Source organism: Mirounga angustirostris, unplaced genomic scaffold, assembly GCF_029215605.1.
Source record: "Mirounga angustirostris isolate CCGP_5_RB_7025 unplaced genomic scaffold, mMirAng1.0.hap1 SCAF_9, whole genome shotgun sequence".
Taxonomy (NCBI): Eukaryota; Metazoa; Chordata; class Mammalia; order Carnivora; family Phocidae; genus Mirounga; species Mirounga angustirostris.
The window spans coordinates 38,580,265-38,598,207 of NW_026991717.1; the positions used below are offsets into that span (position 1 = coordinate 38,580,265).

Genomic DNA, 17,943 nt, shown 5'->3' on the forward strand with positions numbered 1-17,943 from the left:
AACACAATAGTAAGAGTTCTCTAAGCTCTCAAAGCCAGAGCTTGAACCTTTAAGGTTTCTTAAAACAGAAGATTTGGAATTCCATGAAATCTCTGAGGGATTATTTCAGGAAAAAAACAAAAACAAAATAAAACACCTGTGATGGAAGTCAGCTACCAGAATAATTTCTTGTCTAGCAGTTCCATGAAAAGCAGCTATGAAACACTATCAGGACACTTGGCTTTAAGTGGACAGAAAACTGAGGCCAAAAGGCCCGAATAGCCAACCTAGTGGTAAAGTCTTGATGCTGTTCCATAGGGGTCTGACTCCAAGAGAAAGATTTTGGTTAAGTTGAAGGAGGCATTGTAATAAAGCCTGGGGATAAAATCAGACTTACACGACACAGTGATTAATGTTCTTATGGATTATTAAGAGACTCCATTTTATGTAGGTATTGGTTTTCTTTACAAATTGCTCTTTGGGGGACTGATAGACTCTTTGCTATTTGTGATCAGTAGTTTTAATGAAGACTCCTGTTCTTGTCAAAGAGGAGACTGAGTTGGAAAAGTAATCACACCTATGAGAAGACTGATGATTCTGGCCAAAACACAAAACCCAAGCTATCTATCCCTGTGATGACAGTCAAACCATTTGCCTTGACACTTAAGTGAGAATACACTTCTCTGTAAAGACAATAAATTCCAAAGACATCCAGATGGCCAAGAGACACATGAAAAGATGCTCACCATCACTCATCATCAGGGAAATGCAAATCAAAACCATGATCTGCTATCACCTCATGCCTGTCAGAATGGCTATCATCAAAAAGAGAAGAGATAACAAGTGTTGGCGAGGATGTGGAGAAAAGGGACACCTTGCGCACTGTTGGTGGGAATGTAAATTGGCGCAGCCACTGTGGAAAATAGTATGGAGGTTCCTCAAAAAATTAAAAACATAACTATCATGTGATCTAGCAATTCTATTTCTGGGCATCTATCCAAAGGAAACCAAATCACTCTCTCAAAGAGATATGTGAACCTCCATGTTCACTGCAGCATTATTCACAATAGCCAAGATACCACTTACGTGTCTACCAACAGATGAATGGCTAAAGATGTGCTATACACATACATACAGTAGAATATTACTCAGCCAAGAAAAAGAAAGGCATCTGCTATTTGCAACAACTTGGATGAACCCTGAGGAGGGCATTATACTAAGTAAAGTAAGTTAGAAAAAGACAAATACTGTATGATACCACTTATATGGGAAATTTAAAAAGGCCAAACTTAGGGGCACCTGGGTGATGCAGTTGGTTAAGCATCTGACTCTTGGTTTTGGCTAAGGTTGTGATCTCAGGGTCGTGAGATCAGGCCCTGCATCAGGCTCTGTGCTCAATGCACAGAATCTCCTCAGGACTCTCTCCCTCTCCATCTGTCCCTCCCACCCCCCAAAACAAATAAATAAATCTTAAAAAAAAAAAAAAAAGGCTAAACTTAGAGAAACAGAGTTTGACTATCAGGGGCTGGGGTGGGGGAAAATGGGGAGCTTTTGCCGAAGGGTATAAATTTCTAGTTCCAAGGTCTGGGGATCTAATGTAGAGCATGGTGATTATAACTAGTAACACTGTAACATACTTTTTTAAAGATTTATTTATCTGTCTTAGAGAGAGAGAGAGAGCATGTGCACACATGCACGCATTCACAGGAGGGCAGAGAAAGGGGGAGAGAGTCTTAAAGCCGACTCTGTGCTGAACACGGAGCTCGATGCAAGGCTCAACCCCACGACCCCGAGATCAAGACCTGAGCTGAAACCAAGATCTGACATTTAAAGGATGACCTGAGCTGAAACAAAGATATGACATTTAAAGGACTGTGCCACCCAGGAGCCCCAACACTGTACATATATTTGAATATTGCTGAAAGTAAATCTTAAATGTTTTGACCACAAAAAAAGAAATGGTAATTATATAACAGGATAGTGGTGTTAGCTAATGCTAGGTGGAAATCGGCTTGGAATATACAATTGTATAAAATCAGAAGATTGTACACCTTAAATTTACACAATGTTGGGTGGGGTGGGAGGGATGGAGTGACTGGGTGATGGACACTGGGGAGGGTGTGTGCTCTGGTAAGCGCTGTGAATTGTGCAAGACTGTTGAATCTCAGATCTGTACCTCTGAAACAAATAATGCAATATATGTTAAGAAAAAAAAAAAGAAGAAGAAGAAGAAGGTAGCGGGAGGGTAAGAATGAAGCGGGGGAAATCGGAGGGGTAGACGAACCATGAGAGACGATAGACTCTGAAAAACAAACTGAGGGTTCTAGAGGGGAGGGGGGCGGGAGGATGGGTTAGCCTGGTGGTGGGTATTGAGGAGGGCACATTCTGCATGGAGCACTGGGTGTTGTGCACAAACAATGAATCATGGAACACTTCATCTAAAACTAATGATGTAATGTATGGGGATTAACATAAGAATAAAATTTAAAAAAAAATTTACACAATGTTATATGTCAATTATATACCAAAAAAGCTGCAAAAAACGTCTTAAAATAAAAACAATGAGGGGCATCTGGGTGGCTCAGTCGGCTGAGCATCCAGCACTTGGTTTCAGCTCAGGTCATGATCTCAGGGTCGTGGGATCAAGCCCCAAGTCAGGTTGGATAGTCTGGTTGAGATTCTCTCCCTCCCCCTCTGTCCCTCCCCCTACTCATAAGTGCTTTCCCTCTCTCTCTCTCTCAAATAAATAAATTGATAAATAATCTTTAAAATAAAGACAATGAATTGACAGGTATTAGAAGTACTGAAGGATAAAGTAGAAAGACATACCAAGCAATTTAGTGTAACAGTAATTTAAAATACTTCTCTGTTAAAAGTTGGATACACAGAGCCAGTCTGGCTGATTCTGGCTATTTGCCTATCAAACTGGATTAGCTATAAAATGAACACTAAATGGAACTGTAAATCATAAAAACTTACTAAAGTGGCACAAAGAGTTTCAAGGTTATAAATATGTTGTTGAAGAACACCAGAAAGTAGTGGTACTAAGTAAAGAGAAATAGAAAAAATAATTTGAACTTTTGTCTTATACATAGAGGTTCTTTACCATCTGACCAAAAAAGCATTACTAGATATGACCAAGGGGGGAGGGTGCGGTGCATGCAATAGATCTGATACACTGGTTCACAATGAGAATTCCAGACTTCTCTAGTTGCCTGGAGCATAGTAATATGATTTTCCAGCACATTAGGGAAGCAAAAGTAGAACCAGAAAGTCTATGTACTGGCTGGATTTTGTTAATGTCACTTAAAATGGAGGAAAAAATCCTAGCAAGATACCGAATAGAGTGCAGCAGATGGTAAACAAATATTATGAAGCAATCTTCACAAAATCTGCAGTGTGTCACAAATATACAAAATGGCAGAGTTTGGGAAAAGAGAATCATAACAGGCCATATGTTGTTAGCAATTTTGTTTGAAGCAACATGCAATCCGAAAGAGAAACCAAGACGAGGAACATAAAGGCCCAACAGAGGAGAGGCAGCCTCAGGTAAGGGGAGGTCAGAATGGCAAGCACAGTACCTATCAGGGTAAACAGTACTCAACCAGCAGACGCCAGGGAGCTCTCAGCCAAACAGCACCCACTGCAGCGACAGGGCTCAAGTGGGCTTTCGAGAGAAACAATCTAGCTTCTACAAAGAGCAACAGAAAGTTAAGGCAATATATTATGTCATTTGTCACGTTCCTTCAGCGCCAGGTGAGTCAATTAGGACTACAGCAAAGGCTTTTTCCCAAGACAAGAGGAAAGAAATGCAAACACAACTGTAGAGGTTAGAAAGACATTCAACAAGAAATTATCCAGAAAGGCTGTCAAGTTTATAGAGCCCTTCTTAGGTATGACAGCTAAGATCTGGAAAGGACTAGCAGTCCCAGTTTCTTTTCTTTCTTTTTTTTTTTTTTAAGATTTTATTTATTTATTAGAGAGCGAGAGAGAGAGAAACAGCGTGAGAGGGGAGAGGGTCAGAGGGAGAAGCAGGCTCCCCGCTGAGCCGGGAGCCCAATGTGGGACTCGATCCTAGGACCCTGGGATCATAACCTGAGCCGAAGGCAGTCGTTTAACCAACTGAGCCACCCAGGCGCCCCGCAGTCCCAGTTTCTATGGCCAAATCTTCTCGGCCATGAATTTTAATCGTGCTCCATGCCCCTGCCTCCTGATTCCTTCTTCACTTCTTTGCTCCCTTCCTCTCTCCAACAAATATGAAAATGCCCACTATAAAAGCATTGCCCCCTTGGAGCTTACACTCGAGACTGAAGGGATGAGGTGGTGGGCTCCACAGGTATCTGGGGAAAGGTGTTCCAGGCAGAAGGAACAGCTAATACAAAGTCCTTGACGTAGAATCCCTGGCATGTTCAAGACACTGAAAGAAAGGCAGAGTAGCTACCACAGCATGAGCGGTGGGAGAGAAAGAGAAGAGTTCAGAGAAGCAGCTCTGTTGCAGAGTTGGGGGCAGATGAGAAAAATGCAGGACCTTGTAGGACATTTTAAGGACTTGGCTCTTACTCCTGAGTAAGATGGAAACCACTGGAGGGTGCTGAGTGTTGTGATCTCACTTCTAAAGGATCACTTTGGCTGCTGTGTGCAGAACAGGCTGTGTGGAGGCGAAAGCAGAAACAGGGAGACCAGTTAGGAGACCACCATCACAGACCAGGTAAGAGGTGATGGTGGCCTAAACCAAGCTGAGATTCTGAGCAGTCATCATATGCTGGATATATTTTAATGCCAGAGCTAATGGGATTTTCTGATGGATGAGATAGAGAAGGCTTGTCCTTCATTCCTTCAACTATCCATGCGTTCCAGAAACATACTGAGTGTCTACTATGTGCCAGGTACTATGATAGGGTTTCTAGAGACTCAAGAATGAGCAGTATTGTCTAGTGCCCTCAAGGAACAACTAGTCTGGTTCTTGAATAAAGGACTTGAACTTCTTAATTCGCATGCAAAATAACAAGACTACTAATGAGCAGCTGTTCTCATAAGACTAAAAAGGATCTGGACTTTGTGCATGGATGATACTGCAAACCAAAATTTTAATAAATTAAAACTCTCTTCAAATAGTCTCAAATTCTAGGATGCATAATTAACTCTTACCTGTTAAATAACTTTTAGACTGTATACTATTGTGAGATACAATTTTTCATTAACCCACCTAGTTTTACTTATAAGCAACCACTTATCTTTTACACACACTACAGTTTAAGAAAATGAAATTTCATTTTCTCCAAATAATTTATGATTTCCAAATATTTTATAATTTAGACTGTTCTCCAAAGCAAAAAGGGGTTCTCACCCAACTATTCTTAAGGACACTGTCTTTGCTGTTTGGACATGAAGGGTATCTTCTACAGGTATTTCTCCAGTAATCAGCTATATTGATTTTCTATACTGTAAGAATTTATGACTTATGGGTGCCTGGGTGGCTCAGTCGGTTAAGTGTCTGCCTTCAGCTCAGGTCATGATCCCAGGGTCCTGGGATTGAGCCCCACATCGGGCTCTCTGCTCAGAGGGGAGCCTGCTTCTCCCTCTCCTACTCCCCCTACTTGTGTTCCCTCTCTCTCTGTGTCTCTCTCTGTCAAATAAATAAATAAATAAAATCTTTAAAAAAAAAAAGAAAGAATTTACAACTTATATAATTTGTAATTTTGCTTTAAATGGTCATACTATGCCAAATTTAAAATGATGAACTGGGGGCACCTGGCTGGCTCAACTGGTAGAATGTGTGACTCTTGATCTTGGGGTTATGAATTCGAGCCCCATGTTGGGTGTAAAGATTACTTAAAAATAAAATCTTTAAAAAAAACGATGAGCTGGTTTTAAAATTTCCACCCAAAATAATCTTCCAGAAGTTCATAAAACAACTGAAATGAGAAGCATAAAATGATCATGGTTGAAGAAAAACATAAGTAAAATAAAGATTTATCCTACAACCCTATCTTTTTTTTTTTTTTCCACTTTTCCAACGAGTATTTATTATTAGTTAAGCCATGATTCAGAATCCCAGGGTGGGGATCACCATGCACCCAGGTCCCCCTTCACCTCCCTGGGAGAAGGAGGGAGGACAGAGGAGAGGTGGGTAAAGCCAGTTCAGATCTTCCCAGGAAATGTGTCTTCTGCCCGCCGGTCGTCCCAGGCTGACACCCAGGATATGGGGCAGAGGGACTTGTACACACGACGGTACCATTCGCACACGGAGACATCACCCCCTTTAGCAGTCATTGCCTTCTCACAGCGGGGGAAGTCCACGTAGTTCTGCCAGCAGTTCCTGGTCTGGTTCTGGTTGGGGAAGCGGCTGTCAAAAGGGGCAGTCTGGTAGTTCTTGATTTTGGTCTTGATGTCTTCTGCCATGGTGCTGATTCTAAATACACCACAGCAACACCTCGCAGCTCAATGTGACCCTCAGCACCTACAACCCTATCTTATGAACCAAAACTCAGAGGCACAACTTGACAAGTGTGAAGATACTTATGAAGGCTACAGACCAAAATATGGGAAGTCAGAGTGCCATGGGAAAGTGGGACCACGTGGTATTTACAGGTATAAGTCAGCACTTGTCTACATAGACTTACAGTGCATCTTTCAAGTCGCCAGTAAGAACTTACCACCCAGTGCCTCCAGCCCAATAGTCACTCTGCAGCAGTCACCTGTCTAGACACAATCCAGGAAGAGGAGTACATGTGACAGATATGCACAGGAAACTCATTAGTGGGCACAGCTGATTTGTGTCGCCCCGTGTGTTGGTGTACTCATTAATCTGTTAATGAAACTGTGGAAATCAGCAGGGGTCTCTGGGCCTGTGTGAATGTCAAGCTCCTACAGAACATGTAGGGCCCACACATGCAAACATTCAAGCCTTTTTATGGTAATGGAATTTAGCTTCGTCTCAGGAGTGTTCTCACATCTGGGGAAAGACAAATTATTCAGTAACTGGTACAGAGTCAGCTGTCTATGTGCTTGAAAAATAAACTTGGATTCCTCACCTGACTCCTCCTTTCACCAAAATAGACTGGAGATGGTACAAATATTTAAAATCTTCTGACATTTGTAATAAAAATGCAGGCACTTTTCAGAAAAAAAACCCCACACTAATACACATATGAACGTACGTATTTATATACATACCTAACGTGTGTGTGCTTAACCCTATTAAAGTAGAGCAAAAAAGAATATGGATGAATGCTTTTTCAATATCTGGAATGTGGAAGACCTTCCTAAGAATGACGAAAACCCAGAGGTCACAAGGGCAATATGATAAATCTCACCATGTAAAAACTTCACCTTCTCCATGGAAAAAAAAGGAAGAGGGAAAAAGACCAAAGCAAGCTGAAAGCAGTAAACTAGACAAAAATAGCTCTAACATGTAAGACAAAGCCCCAGTTTTCTTAATATTGGAAAGCCCTTAAATCAATTTGAAACCTACAACCTAAAAGGAAAATGGGCAAAGGTGACAAAATGGTTCACAGAAATTAAATACAAATAACCAAAATACACATAAAAAGATACTCAAGCTCATTTATAATTGATACAAAATAAAACAATAACATAGTAATCTCTTCCACCTTTCAAACTGACATTGACTAGGAAGTTTGCTAATAAAAAAAATACCCAGAGTTGGTGAGGGTAGAGAGAAATGGGCATTCTCAAACATTGTTGGTGGGAGTGTAAATTGGTTCTACCCTTTAGAGAGCAACATGGTAATAGCTATTAAAATGTAAAATAGGGGTACTCTTTGTCTCAGTAGTTCCAACTCCTGGGAATTTACCCTACAAATATATTTCCACAATGTGGAAAGATATAAGGCGATGCCACTGACTGCAGCATCTTTTCTAATAGTAAAAAACTGCTAACAACTTAAGATTAGTCTATCAATAGGTTAAATATATTAAGCCATGGCCATAAAATGAGGTATAATGTAGTCATCTGAAGGACTGAAGTTGATTTGTGCATGCTGATGTTGGAAAGAGGTCCAATATATACTATAAATGGAGGCAAGGGAAATTAGTTGCAGTATAGTATATATTACATACAGAGAAAACTTCCATAAGGATACAGAAGAAACTGTTAAATGGTGAACTAGAGAAATGGGGACTTTTAGTTTTCCTTTCAATTTTATGCTGCTTAAATTCTTTTTTAAAATCACCTATACCTTCTTAATTAAAAAAGATATCAAACACTAGATATTGGAAAATATTGTTATTTGCACTCAAATTATAAGGGGAAAAGGACCAAAAAGGGGTAACATGAAAAAGGTCTAGGGCCGTCAGTCCAAGAGGTGAATTCAGCATAAATGCGTCTGCCTCCCCTCATCCAGCCTAACTCCCCTCGGAAACATTATTCCCAGGAACAGAAACCGGAAAGAATAGAGTCACTGTAGACCCTCTGCCTTCTCAGGACAGAGGGCTTAGTCAAGTGTGGGAATTTGAATTTGGAGCCTGACTGGTCCACCACCAGCCAGTTTATATCCCGTGCCTGGACAACAGCACAAATAATCCAAAAAAGCAAATGATTTACTTGGCTTTAGGTCACATTAATTTTAAAATTCTCATCTGAATATGGACACACAACATTCCATTTTATTCAGCAAGGATGTTCCCACAAGGCACTAAGCTAAGTACTAAGAAGAGAACAAGAATGAAATAAAACATGGTACCTGTCATCAAGTCATTCAAAATCTAGTGAAGAAGGGAAAAACGCACACAGCTCATCAGAAGGCAGGCCCAACGCTCTAGCAAAGGTGTGGAGAGAGATTAACCCCATCTGGGCGGGGGTGGGGTGGGGGGGTGGGGGGGTGGTGTCAGAGGCCTCAGCCAATAGACAGCACTTCTCAGAACTGCAGAATCTGTACCATTACCTTTCTCCTCCTTTCCACTTATCAACTCATTTCCTTGATAAATTTGACAACACCCTTTCTCTTGTTGCTTAATTCATATCACTAAATACAATACCATCTCTTTTGCAAAAAAAAATCAACTCATGTTACGTATACTTTTCAATATTAAATATATTACCATAAATACATCTTTGTTCAAAGTTTTAACTGGGAGTTGTTCCATCATGGCTATACACTACTGAAATAGCTCAAAAATGTCAGCAAATTAGCTTACAAACTACACTTTTCCAAATATTTCCTCTACATAGATTCCATTTATTAGTTCAGATCTTTGGGTCAGAACACAAAGTCATCCTAGAACAATCATGAAAAAAGCCAGGCTAGGATTTTAATCTAAGCTAAAGAAACAAAGACTATTACTATTTTGTCTATGTTTTGGGGTTTTATTTTTGGTTTTGGTTTTGCCTAGAACTGGTCAAGACACAGATAGGTATAGAGCTGCTACCCTCTTCTCGGTAAAGAAGGAACAACATTTCTGAGAACTTAAACCAAGGTATTTAAACATTTTTTCTCTTAGTGTTAGATATACTTTTCAGTATTAAATATATTACCATAAATATTTCTTTGATTAAAGTGTTATTTATTCAAGAGCTGTTCCATAAGCCATGAAAACCATACTTAACAAACTTCATAGGCTTTTAACATACTTGGTTATAAAGAGTGCATGTTTCACAGTCAAAAACAACTATGTTTTAATCTGGTTCCACCACATTGATGACTTTGGTAATCATTTCCTGTTTCTGAGCCTCAGTTTCCCAAAGGTATAATTTTCCTACCTCACAGAGTTTTTGTAAGGATCAGCAACAATCTAGGTAAATCATCGAGTCTGCTGCCAGGCAAAGAGCAAGCCATCAATAAATGACAGCTAGAATAATCGATGTTATTACTATGAATCCTAACTCTGGAAGCCAGTGGGGCACAGGTACATCAAGCCACTTTGTGGGACCCAGAGGGCAAGAAGTAGGACGTAGAAAGTAAGCTTCTTTTCTGCTACATTTATGAACAATCAGAATAAGTGACTTCAAGAATGATTACAACTTGCAGAACAGTGTCAAAGTGGATGAGAATGTATACATGCCCTGGAGTCTACATGAGAAAGTCCACTTCACCACTCACTAGACTTTGAGCAAGCTGCTCAGAGGAGATGTCCTTTCCTCAACTAAAATGGAGCTAATAACCATAAGAGACACTTAATCATAGGCAACAGACTGAGGGTTGCTGGAGGGGAGGGGGGTGAGGGGATGGGGTAACCGGGTCATTGGCATTAAGGAGGGCATGTGATAGAATGAGCACTGGGTGTTATATACAACTGATGAATCACTGACCTCTACCTCTGAAACTAATAAGACACTATATGTTAATTAATTGAATTTCGATAAAATTTAATTTAATTTAAAAAAAATAAAAACAAAAACAAAACAATCCTTTGAAGTACTTCAAGGGGATCTTGCGAAGGTTAAATTAAATGAGATAACCATGGAATGTTCTTAGTACAGCACCTGGCAACAGTGACAGATGTTTACTATCGGCCTGTCCATGAAACCCTTGGCGCCACCAGGGACTTCCCAAAAAGGGTCTGAAGAGCTTGCAACACTAATATGTACTTCAGATACATGTACCATTTTTCAACAGTATATAGACTCCAATGTGGTTAATAAAATACTAATTATTTTAAGAGTTCTATGCAAGTGACTTTTAAATATATGGAATGATTGTCGAAAATATTCAAATAATAGAGAAAGAGAGAAAGGAAAAAGTGTGCTCATTTAGCCAACCATGCCCCATTCTAACCCTGAAGTCCACTTTCCAGGGGGAACCACTGCAAGGCACTGTGGTGGGCACTCTTCAGATCCTTGTCTCTCAATATAGACACGAAGCAGGGAGGCACAGGGATTAGCTATGTTACAAAATGGGGTCATACCATACATACTATTTGTTTATTCAACAATGTATCATGGAAATCTATTCCCATGCCAATGCATTAAATCCTTACTCATTCTTTTTAGCTGCTGTTCAATTGGTTGCTGCTTCAGATAATGGATAACTTATGAATCCACTATTCTAGGCATTTAGCTTTCCTCTAATTTTCTCCGATTAAAAATAATTCCACAATGAATATTTTGTTTGAAGGGCATTCAACACATGGGCAGGTATCTCTGTTGAAAAGCTTCCTAAATGTGAAGCTGCTGAATCAAAGGTTTTGCACATTTTATATTTTGGTAATAATACTGGTAATATATTGTCAAATTGTCCTCCTAAGAGAACATAAATAAAAGAGAGGACACTGTACTCACTGTCATTAACCATCTGCTTAAAAACCAAGAACAACAAATAAACTATAATGTGGAGAAACCGTACATTTTCTCAGGGAAAAAGGGCTCTCACCTTCAAAAGAAAAGACAGGAACCACAACTAAAAATCCTACTCTATCCTTCTCAACACCAGAGCCCCTTTCTATGAACTAAACCCTCATCTTAACATTCCCAAACCCTAACATCCCCTGCAATGACCTGGCTCATGTCAAAACTAGTTTTCTAGTCCATCCTGCCCCTCCCAATCCCCAAGCCAACTGCGGGGGGGGGGGCGGGGGGGGGCGGAGGAAGGGGTGGGAAGGAGGAAGGACTCAAGACCTGAAGGGGTACTGTCATCATGTACCAGCCACACCAAGCCCCACTAAAACAGAATTATTCCATGCAATGCTCACTTAAAGTTCTAGTCTGTTGCTGTTTTAAAGCAGCAATGGATTACAATTTCTTAATCAATAATCACTGGCCTACAGGTAGTTTACACGTTTCATTTTGTCCCACAATATTATTACACTGAGGAGCAAGAGCAGATAAAGGTCATGTTGGTAATTAAAGCTATATTATAGAAATATGCACACCCAAGATATGATTAAATAAGAAAATATTACTCAGTTCAGTATCATCATTAAACTTGCATTAATTTATAAATATTTAAATGTACCATATGATGATCATAAATAATCTGTTTTTGTCAGTTTCTAAAGTAATGCAGCCCATAAACCCTTTGAAAAATTACTGCAGAAAGGAATAGTCAAGAAAGTATATAAGCCAGACTTACATTCAAATGCTGTGGTTGTTGCTTCAGGCAGAACCTGGCCTATCACATCCTAAACAAAGAAAGAATAAAGAAACACAATTAGCCATCTTCTTTATTGCTAACATGTGGCAAATCCTAGAGGAAATATGAGAACCTGAAAAAGATTTTTGAAATGTTGGCATAAACTATAAAAACATTAGCTCATAATCACACTTAGCCCAGCGATGTAAGCCCAGAGTTTAAATCTCTATTTGGGGACTGGGGCGGGGGAGGTGGTTCTTTACCAAATCTAGTCTGTATTTTTTTTTTTTTTTAAGATTTTATTTATTTTTTGACAGACAGAGACACAGCGAGAGAGGGAACACAAGCAGGGGGAGTGGGAGAGGGAGAAGCAGGCTTTCCGCTGAGCGGGGAGCCCAACGTGGGGCTCGATCCCAGGACCCTGGGATCATGACCTGAGCGGAAGGCAGACGCTTAACGCCTGAGCCACCCAGGTGCCCCTCTAGTCTGTATTAATATCATAATCTTTCACTCTTGATTCAACAGCGTATACACACTGTGTATTTAAAAAACACACAGTTTGTTCTATGGAAGGCTGTGGAATATACTACCAATAGAAAGGTGTTTAGGAGTCAGACTAGGCTGGGTTTGAATCTCAGCTCTCTACTTACTAGCTGTGTGACTGCAAACAAATTACTTAACCTCTCTGAGCCTCTATTTGATTATCCTCCAATATGGGTCTAGTAATACTCACAGAGGTAATGCAATTAAATAATAAGCAGAAGTTAGCCTAGCACATTGTAGACAACAAATGTAGTTTCTGATAGTAACTAGCAACATCTCGCCTTGTATTCATAGTGCAGAGAGTTAAAAAAAACAATTTTCCATGATATATTATTCCAATGATGATATTAACCTATAGCACTACATTTGATACAATTTTTATCAACCTTTACTCTTAAGCAACTGGAAAACATACATTTAATGACACCAGACGAGTTAATCTAGCCTACAAAAAAAATTTTGTTTAAGGTATATAATCTGATATCCATGTTTAAATGAACCCATAAAGTTGCAATCTTGAAAATCAGTCTACAGAGACAGCTTAGTTAGAGAGGCATGGAACATCTTCAAGAAATAGCCAGTTCTGGGAAAAGTGACCCTCCATACGTCCAGCTTAACCCAAATGGTCTGCAAACCTCACTGCTCTCGGGGAGCTCTGCCACAGCGTCCCTCCTGGACTCTGCCAGGAACTGGCACCAGGCAGCCGGCTGACAAAGCGGCTTGCAGTAGTTCTCAGCAGGGAGCCCACAGCCCTTCCAAGTGGGGCACTTAGCAGAGTGGCGGCTGCAACTTCCTTCCAAAGGCAGTTCTTTAGAAGCTTTTGCTGCAGTGGAAATTTGCATAATAGCCTTGCCTCTACAGTGCCTTTTTTTTTTCCTGAAAAATAAATCTGTGCATATAAAATTGATCAAAGAGAGCTATCTGAGGCAGCCCTCACTCATTAGAGCCAAAGGAGGTGATTTTTTTCCTTCTGATTCTAGTCTTAGCAAATGAAACATCAACTCTGAGGAAGTAGTTCTAAAAAATTTTAGTGTTAAAGAAATCCTACACACTTATAGGCAGAAAGTATTTATTGCCAGGTAAATGGAAACTGTAGAGCGAGTATGGAATATACTATACAGGCAGCTAGCGTAAAGCCTGACTATGTGGACTAGAGCCGAACTGCTAAGGCTGGACCTTGGCTCTGCCATTCAGTAGCTGAGTGACTGAGTCTCTCTGCGCCTCAGTTTCCTTCCGTGTAAAATGAGATCGTAACTGTACTTACCTCATAGGACTAAATGAGTTCAGATTTGTAAAGTGCGTAGAAGAGTGTCTAGCACGCGGTAAGCGCCACATGAGTGTCTATTAAATAAAACAAGTCACTGATGACTGGAACGTCACAAAGCTTACCTCACAACGAAACCCTAAATTTCAGCACCCAAGGATGGGTGGATGGTCATTCATTCACCTACGTCATCCTTTGATAGCCTTTACTGAGGACCTTTTCTAGCTGGGTGTGTAGTTAAAAACAAGCTGGGGGACTCCACCCTCAACCCTCCAAGTTGAGGTTACCTCTGGTTACTTCAAGGGAACTCTGACCACCTCAATCTTGAGATGTGAACTCTATAGTAATCGCAACCTAATTTAGGATCCTTCCTACTTATGAATAGCAGAATCCATCAAGCAGCAAATTTCTAATGACTAGCTGAAAACCTTGCTTGGCAGCAATGGCATCCTTTGCGCATCAACATAATCAAGGAGCCACATAGGTTTTACACCTAATGTGGGGAAAAGGAGAAAGAAAAAGCAAACTTGCTTGAGAGAATCATGAGAACCATGTGAACACAACCAACAATCTTATTTTGTTAAAGCAAATAAAGTGGGGCTTATCATAATGCCAAAGAGCTAAAAAGCTTCAAAATTAGTTAATACCTACTGGTTATTTCTAAGCAGGGCACATTTAATAATTTTACATAAATTTTCCAGTTATATTTTAAGTGACTTATTCCCCCCCCAAAAAAACACCTGTCTTATTCCCAAAATAACATTTACCTAAAGAAGGTTTCAAAAGAAAACTTAAATTTAAATATCTTAATGGTGATCATTTCTTGATCCTTTTCTTCTCTGTGCTTTTAATAAATCCATCAACTATATGATGGGCCAAAAGTATAACTAAGCATCTACAACAGGCCAGGAGCATAAAGATCACAAAGCGGTAGGCTATAGAAGAATAAGATTTAGAAAGATGCTAGTCTGGTCAGAGATAAAGACAAACCTAAAAGAGTAACAAAATAGAGCACTTATAGTATGATAAGAGCAAACAAAAGACATAAATAGCAAATAAGTATTTGCTAACTCAGGAGCAGGAAAAAATCAAAGACTCAGTTTAGACAAAAATTTCACAGATGAGAGGAAATCTGAGCTGGGACTTGGGAGACAGGATTGATAATAGCAAGAAGAATAAGAGGAACATTCTCTCCTCCCACTGAGTAGTTGAGATCTCCTGCACAATCTTCCCAAAACTGGGGGCTGTGTCTACAAGGAACAGAACACAGAACAGAAAGCTGAAAAACAGATCACCAAATGTCTCTGCCCTCGGAGACCAGCCAGTCTCTAATTATTCAAATGCAGGACAAAGACCCAGAGAGGCCGAGTGACTTCTCAAGGGTCTCCCAGCCATTTGATGGAGCTGTGACAAGAGCTCTCAACTGCAACCCCACATCCAAAACATGCTCAGGTACAGATGACTCAGTGACCACAAACTGCTTCTGGCTTCTGTTTCTGGTGTGGCCCAAAATGAGCTGTGTGGCTTTAGCACTTTCCCCCTCTGGGGTTCATGCTCCCTCATTTGAAAACTGGGGTGAAGTTATATTAGATGAAGGGGATGCTTCCAGATTTCAATGGGCTTTAAATTTTAAGGCTCTAAGCCAAAGATGCTGATGTATCTGTGGTTTTTGCCAATTTCTTGATGAAAATGAGGTGACCCTAGAGAAGAGATCACAGGTGTCCACCAGGATCTGGGCGTGCAGTTCATAGAGCCTGCTATTAGGAGCATAAGAGATAGCACAGCACCCATTGCTAAGAGACCTTCATCAGGCCTTCCTGCAAAGCATGCTCCACCTGGGCTTACCTGTGCATGCGCATGTGAGAAGACACATGGCACTCTGAGCTCTAGATGGTGGGACCATTTGTGCAAAGTTTGCTTTAAGGCCAGTCAGCCTGGAGCCAAGGAATCATTGAGAGATGCTTGAGAAGCAGAAGACCCAGGCCCTGTCCCTTATGTTATAACAACAATACTTATAAAGCACTTACTACATTCCAGATTGTTCTAAGTGCTTTATGTATATCAACTCTAGTAGTCCTCATACTCTATCAGGTGGGCACGATTTTTATCTCCCACTCTCCACTTTTTTTTTTTTTTTACAGATGAAGAACTGAGACACAGAAGACACTTGCCCAAAGTGAGTCTGGTAAGGCTTGCAATTTAAACCCAGGGAGTCTGGCCCAGAGTTTGTGTTTTTAAACATCTCACCATTCTATTTTTTTTTTTTTAAATAGTTTATTTATTTGAGAGAGAGACAGCGAGAGAGGGAACACAAGCAGGGGCAGGGGAGAGGGAAAAGCAGGCTCCCCACTGAGCAGGGAGCCCGATGTGGGGCTCGATCCCAGGACCCTGGGATCACGACCTGAGCCGAAGACAAACGCTTAACTGACTGAGCCACCCAGGTGCCCCTGCACCATTCTATTTTAAATAATACCTTCTGTTATTTCAAATGAGCAAAGTGAAAGAAAGCTCACATCTTTCTCATCACAGGCATGATCCCACTTAATCTTTGCAAGTCTTGAAAACAGGTATAGTCCCTATTTTACAAGTAAGGAAACTAAGGCTAAAAGAGGCAGAGTGACTTGCCTAGTTAGTGGGACTGCCTGCAATTAAACCCATGTTTCTAGATTCAAAACCCAGGAGCCTGGTCCACAAAACCATAACTGCATGCATCTTCTTTGAAGCTCCCTTTGAAATATTTGAACAAATATTTCGGGGGGCGCCTGGGGTGGCTCAGTTGTTAGGCTTCTGCCTTCGGCTCGGGTCATGGTCCCAGGGTCCTGGGATCGAGCCCCACATCGGGCTCTCTGCTTGGCGGGGAGGCCTGCTTCTCCCTCTCCCACTCCCCCTGATTCTGTTCCCTCTCTTGCTGTGTCTCTCTCTGTCAAATAAATAAATAAAATCTTAAAAAAAAAATTTTTTTTTCAAGATGCTATGGAGCTCCAGAGACAGAGGGGAGACAGAAAAGTCCATCTCCTCCAGAAGTTTACCATTTCAGTGGAAGAGATAGACAGACAAAACTGACAAAACCTGTGACCTCTGCTGGAGCAAAGCTGTGGGAACACAGAGGATGGGCACATAACCAAGATTAAGGTAGAGGAAAAGTGAAGCTGGGCTCTGAATGGCAGGTAGGAGTTGGCCAGCTGAAGAAAGGGGCTGAGTGGAGACAGCCTGGAAGAACTCAAGGTTAGTTCTATGTACCTGGAGCACATGATCCTCCCAGGGGTGTGGTGAGAGATGGAGCTGGTGCCAGGTAGGCACAAGCCAATCCACGTGGGCCTAGAGGACTGTGCTAAAAAGTTTGGGCCTTGTCATGAGGGAGGAAATCTATATGTATGTGAGTGTGTGAACTCAAAGGGAAGGGCAACATCTGGTGTACAAGATTGGAAGCTGCTGGCTCACTCCAGCTTCGGGACTCCTGGCCCAGACACCTGAAAATCTGTTATGTTCTGCGTGGTCAGTAAAATCTAGAATTCAAAATGTAGGTACAGGAATCAAATTTTGATTGAGTCACCTACGACTACCAAAAAAAAATCACATCAGAAATCTCCCTCCTCCCAAGAACCTCTGCTCCGCCCCATCTTATCTTGCAGGTAAGATACACCACAGATTTGGTACCTGCAACATGCTTCTGGGTATGTCAGTTCTGCTTTTCATACCTCAATCATTCAATATATAAAATGGGCACAATGCACTCTGGCTATCTCAAATGTGTGCTAAGAGATGAGAAGTGGCAGCGCAGCATGTGGGAAAAAATTACTAAGTAAGGAAATCTGAGTTCTGGTACTGACTCTCCCACTCAGGAGCAACACAGTTTTGGAAAAGCCATTCCGCCTCACTGCTCCTCAGTAACTATCTCAAAAAAGGTAAGAGGTCTCAACAGGCCACCGCCAAAATTACACTCTGCTCTTACATCCCATGATTTTATTTGAAATATGTTCCGAGTATCCTGAGAGTAATGACACAGCATTGATTCCAAGATGTACCCTTTCCCTCAACGCTAGCATCTCTGAAATTGGGCTACTTTTGTATAATGTGCAGCAGGTCACAGTTAAACGGGCAGTATTTTTTCTGAATGGTACATAAAATA

At 40.9% G+C, this 17,943-nt stretch overlaps 2 protein-coding genes across 17 annotated transcripts in view; both read right to left on the reverse strand.

Moving 5' to 3' along the window:
- MAP2K5 (mitogen-activated protein kinase kinase 5) overlaps positions 1–17,943 on the reverse strand; it is a 245,996-nt gene that overhangs the window by 226,726 nt on the left and 1,327 nt on the right. For all 16 annotated transcript variants that reach the window (XM_064570255.1, XM_064570254.1, XM_064570250.1 and 13 more), the window contains exon 2: positions 12,008–12,056. In XM_064570255.1, the coding sequence (XP_064426325.1) occupies positions 12,008–12,056 (49 nt within the window). The remainder of the gene's footprint in view (positions 1–12,007; positions 12,057–17,943) is intronic.
- LOC123861061 (cytochrome c oxidase subunit 6B1-like) lies at positions 5,966–6,457 on the reverse strand. The gene has a single exon (XM_045899810.3). It carries the CDS (start codon positions 6,379–6,381, stop codon positions 6,121–6,123), a length of 261 nt encoding a protein of 86 aa, XP_045755766.1. The 5' UTR covers positions 6,382–6,457; the 3' UTR covers positions 5,966–6,120.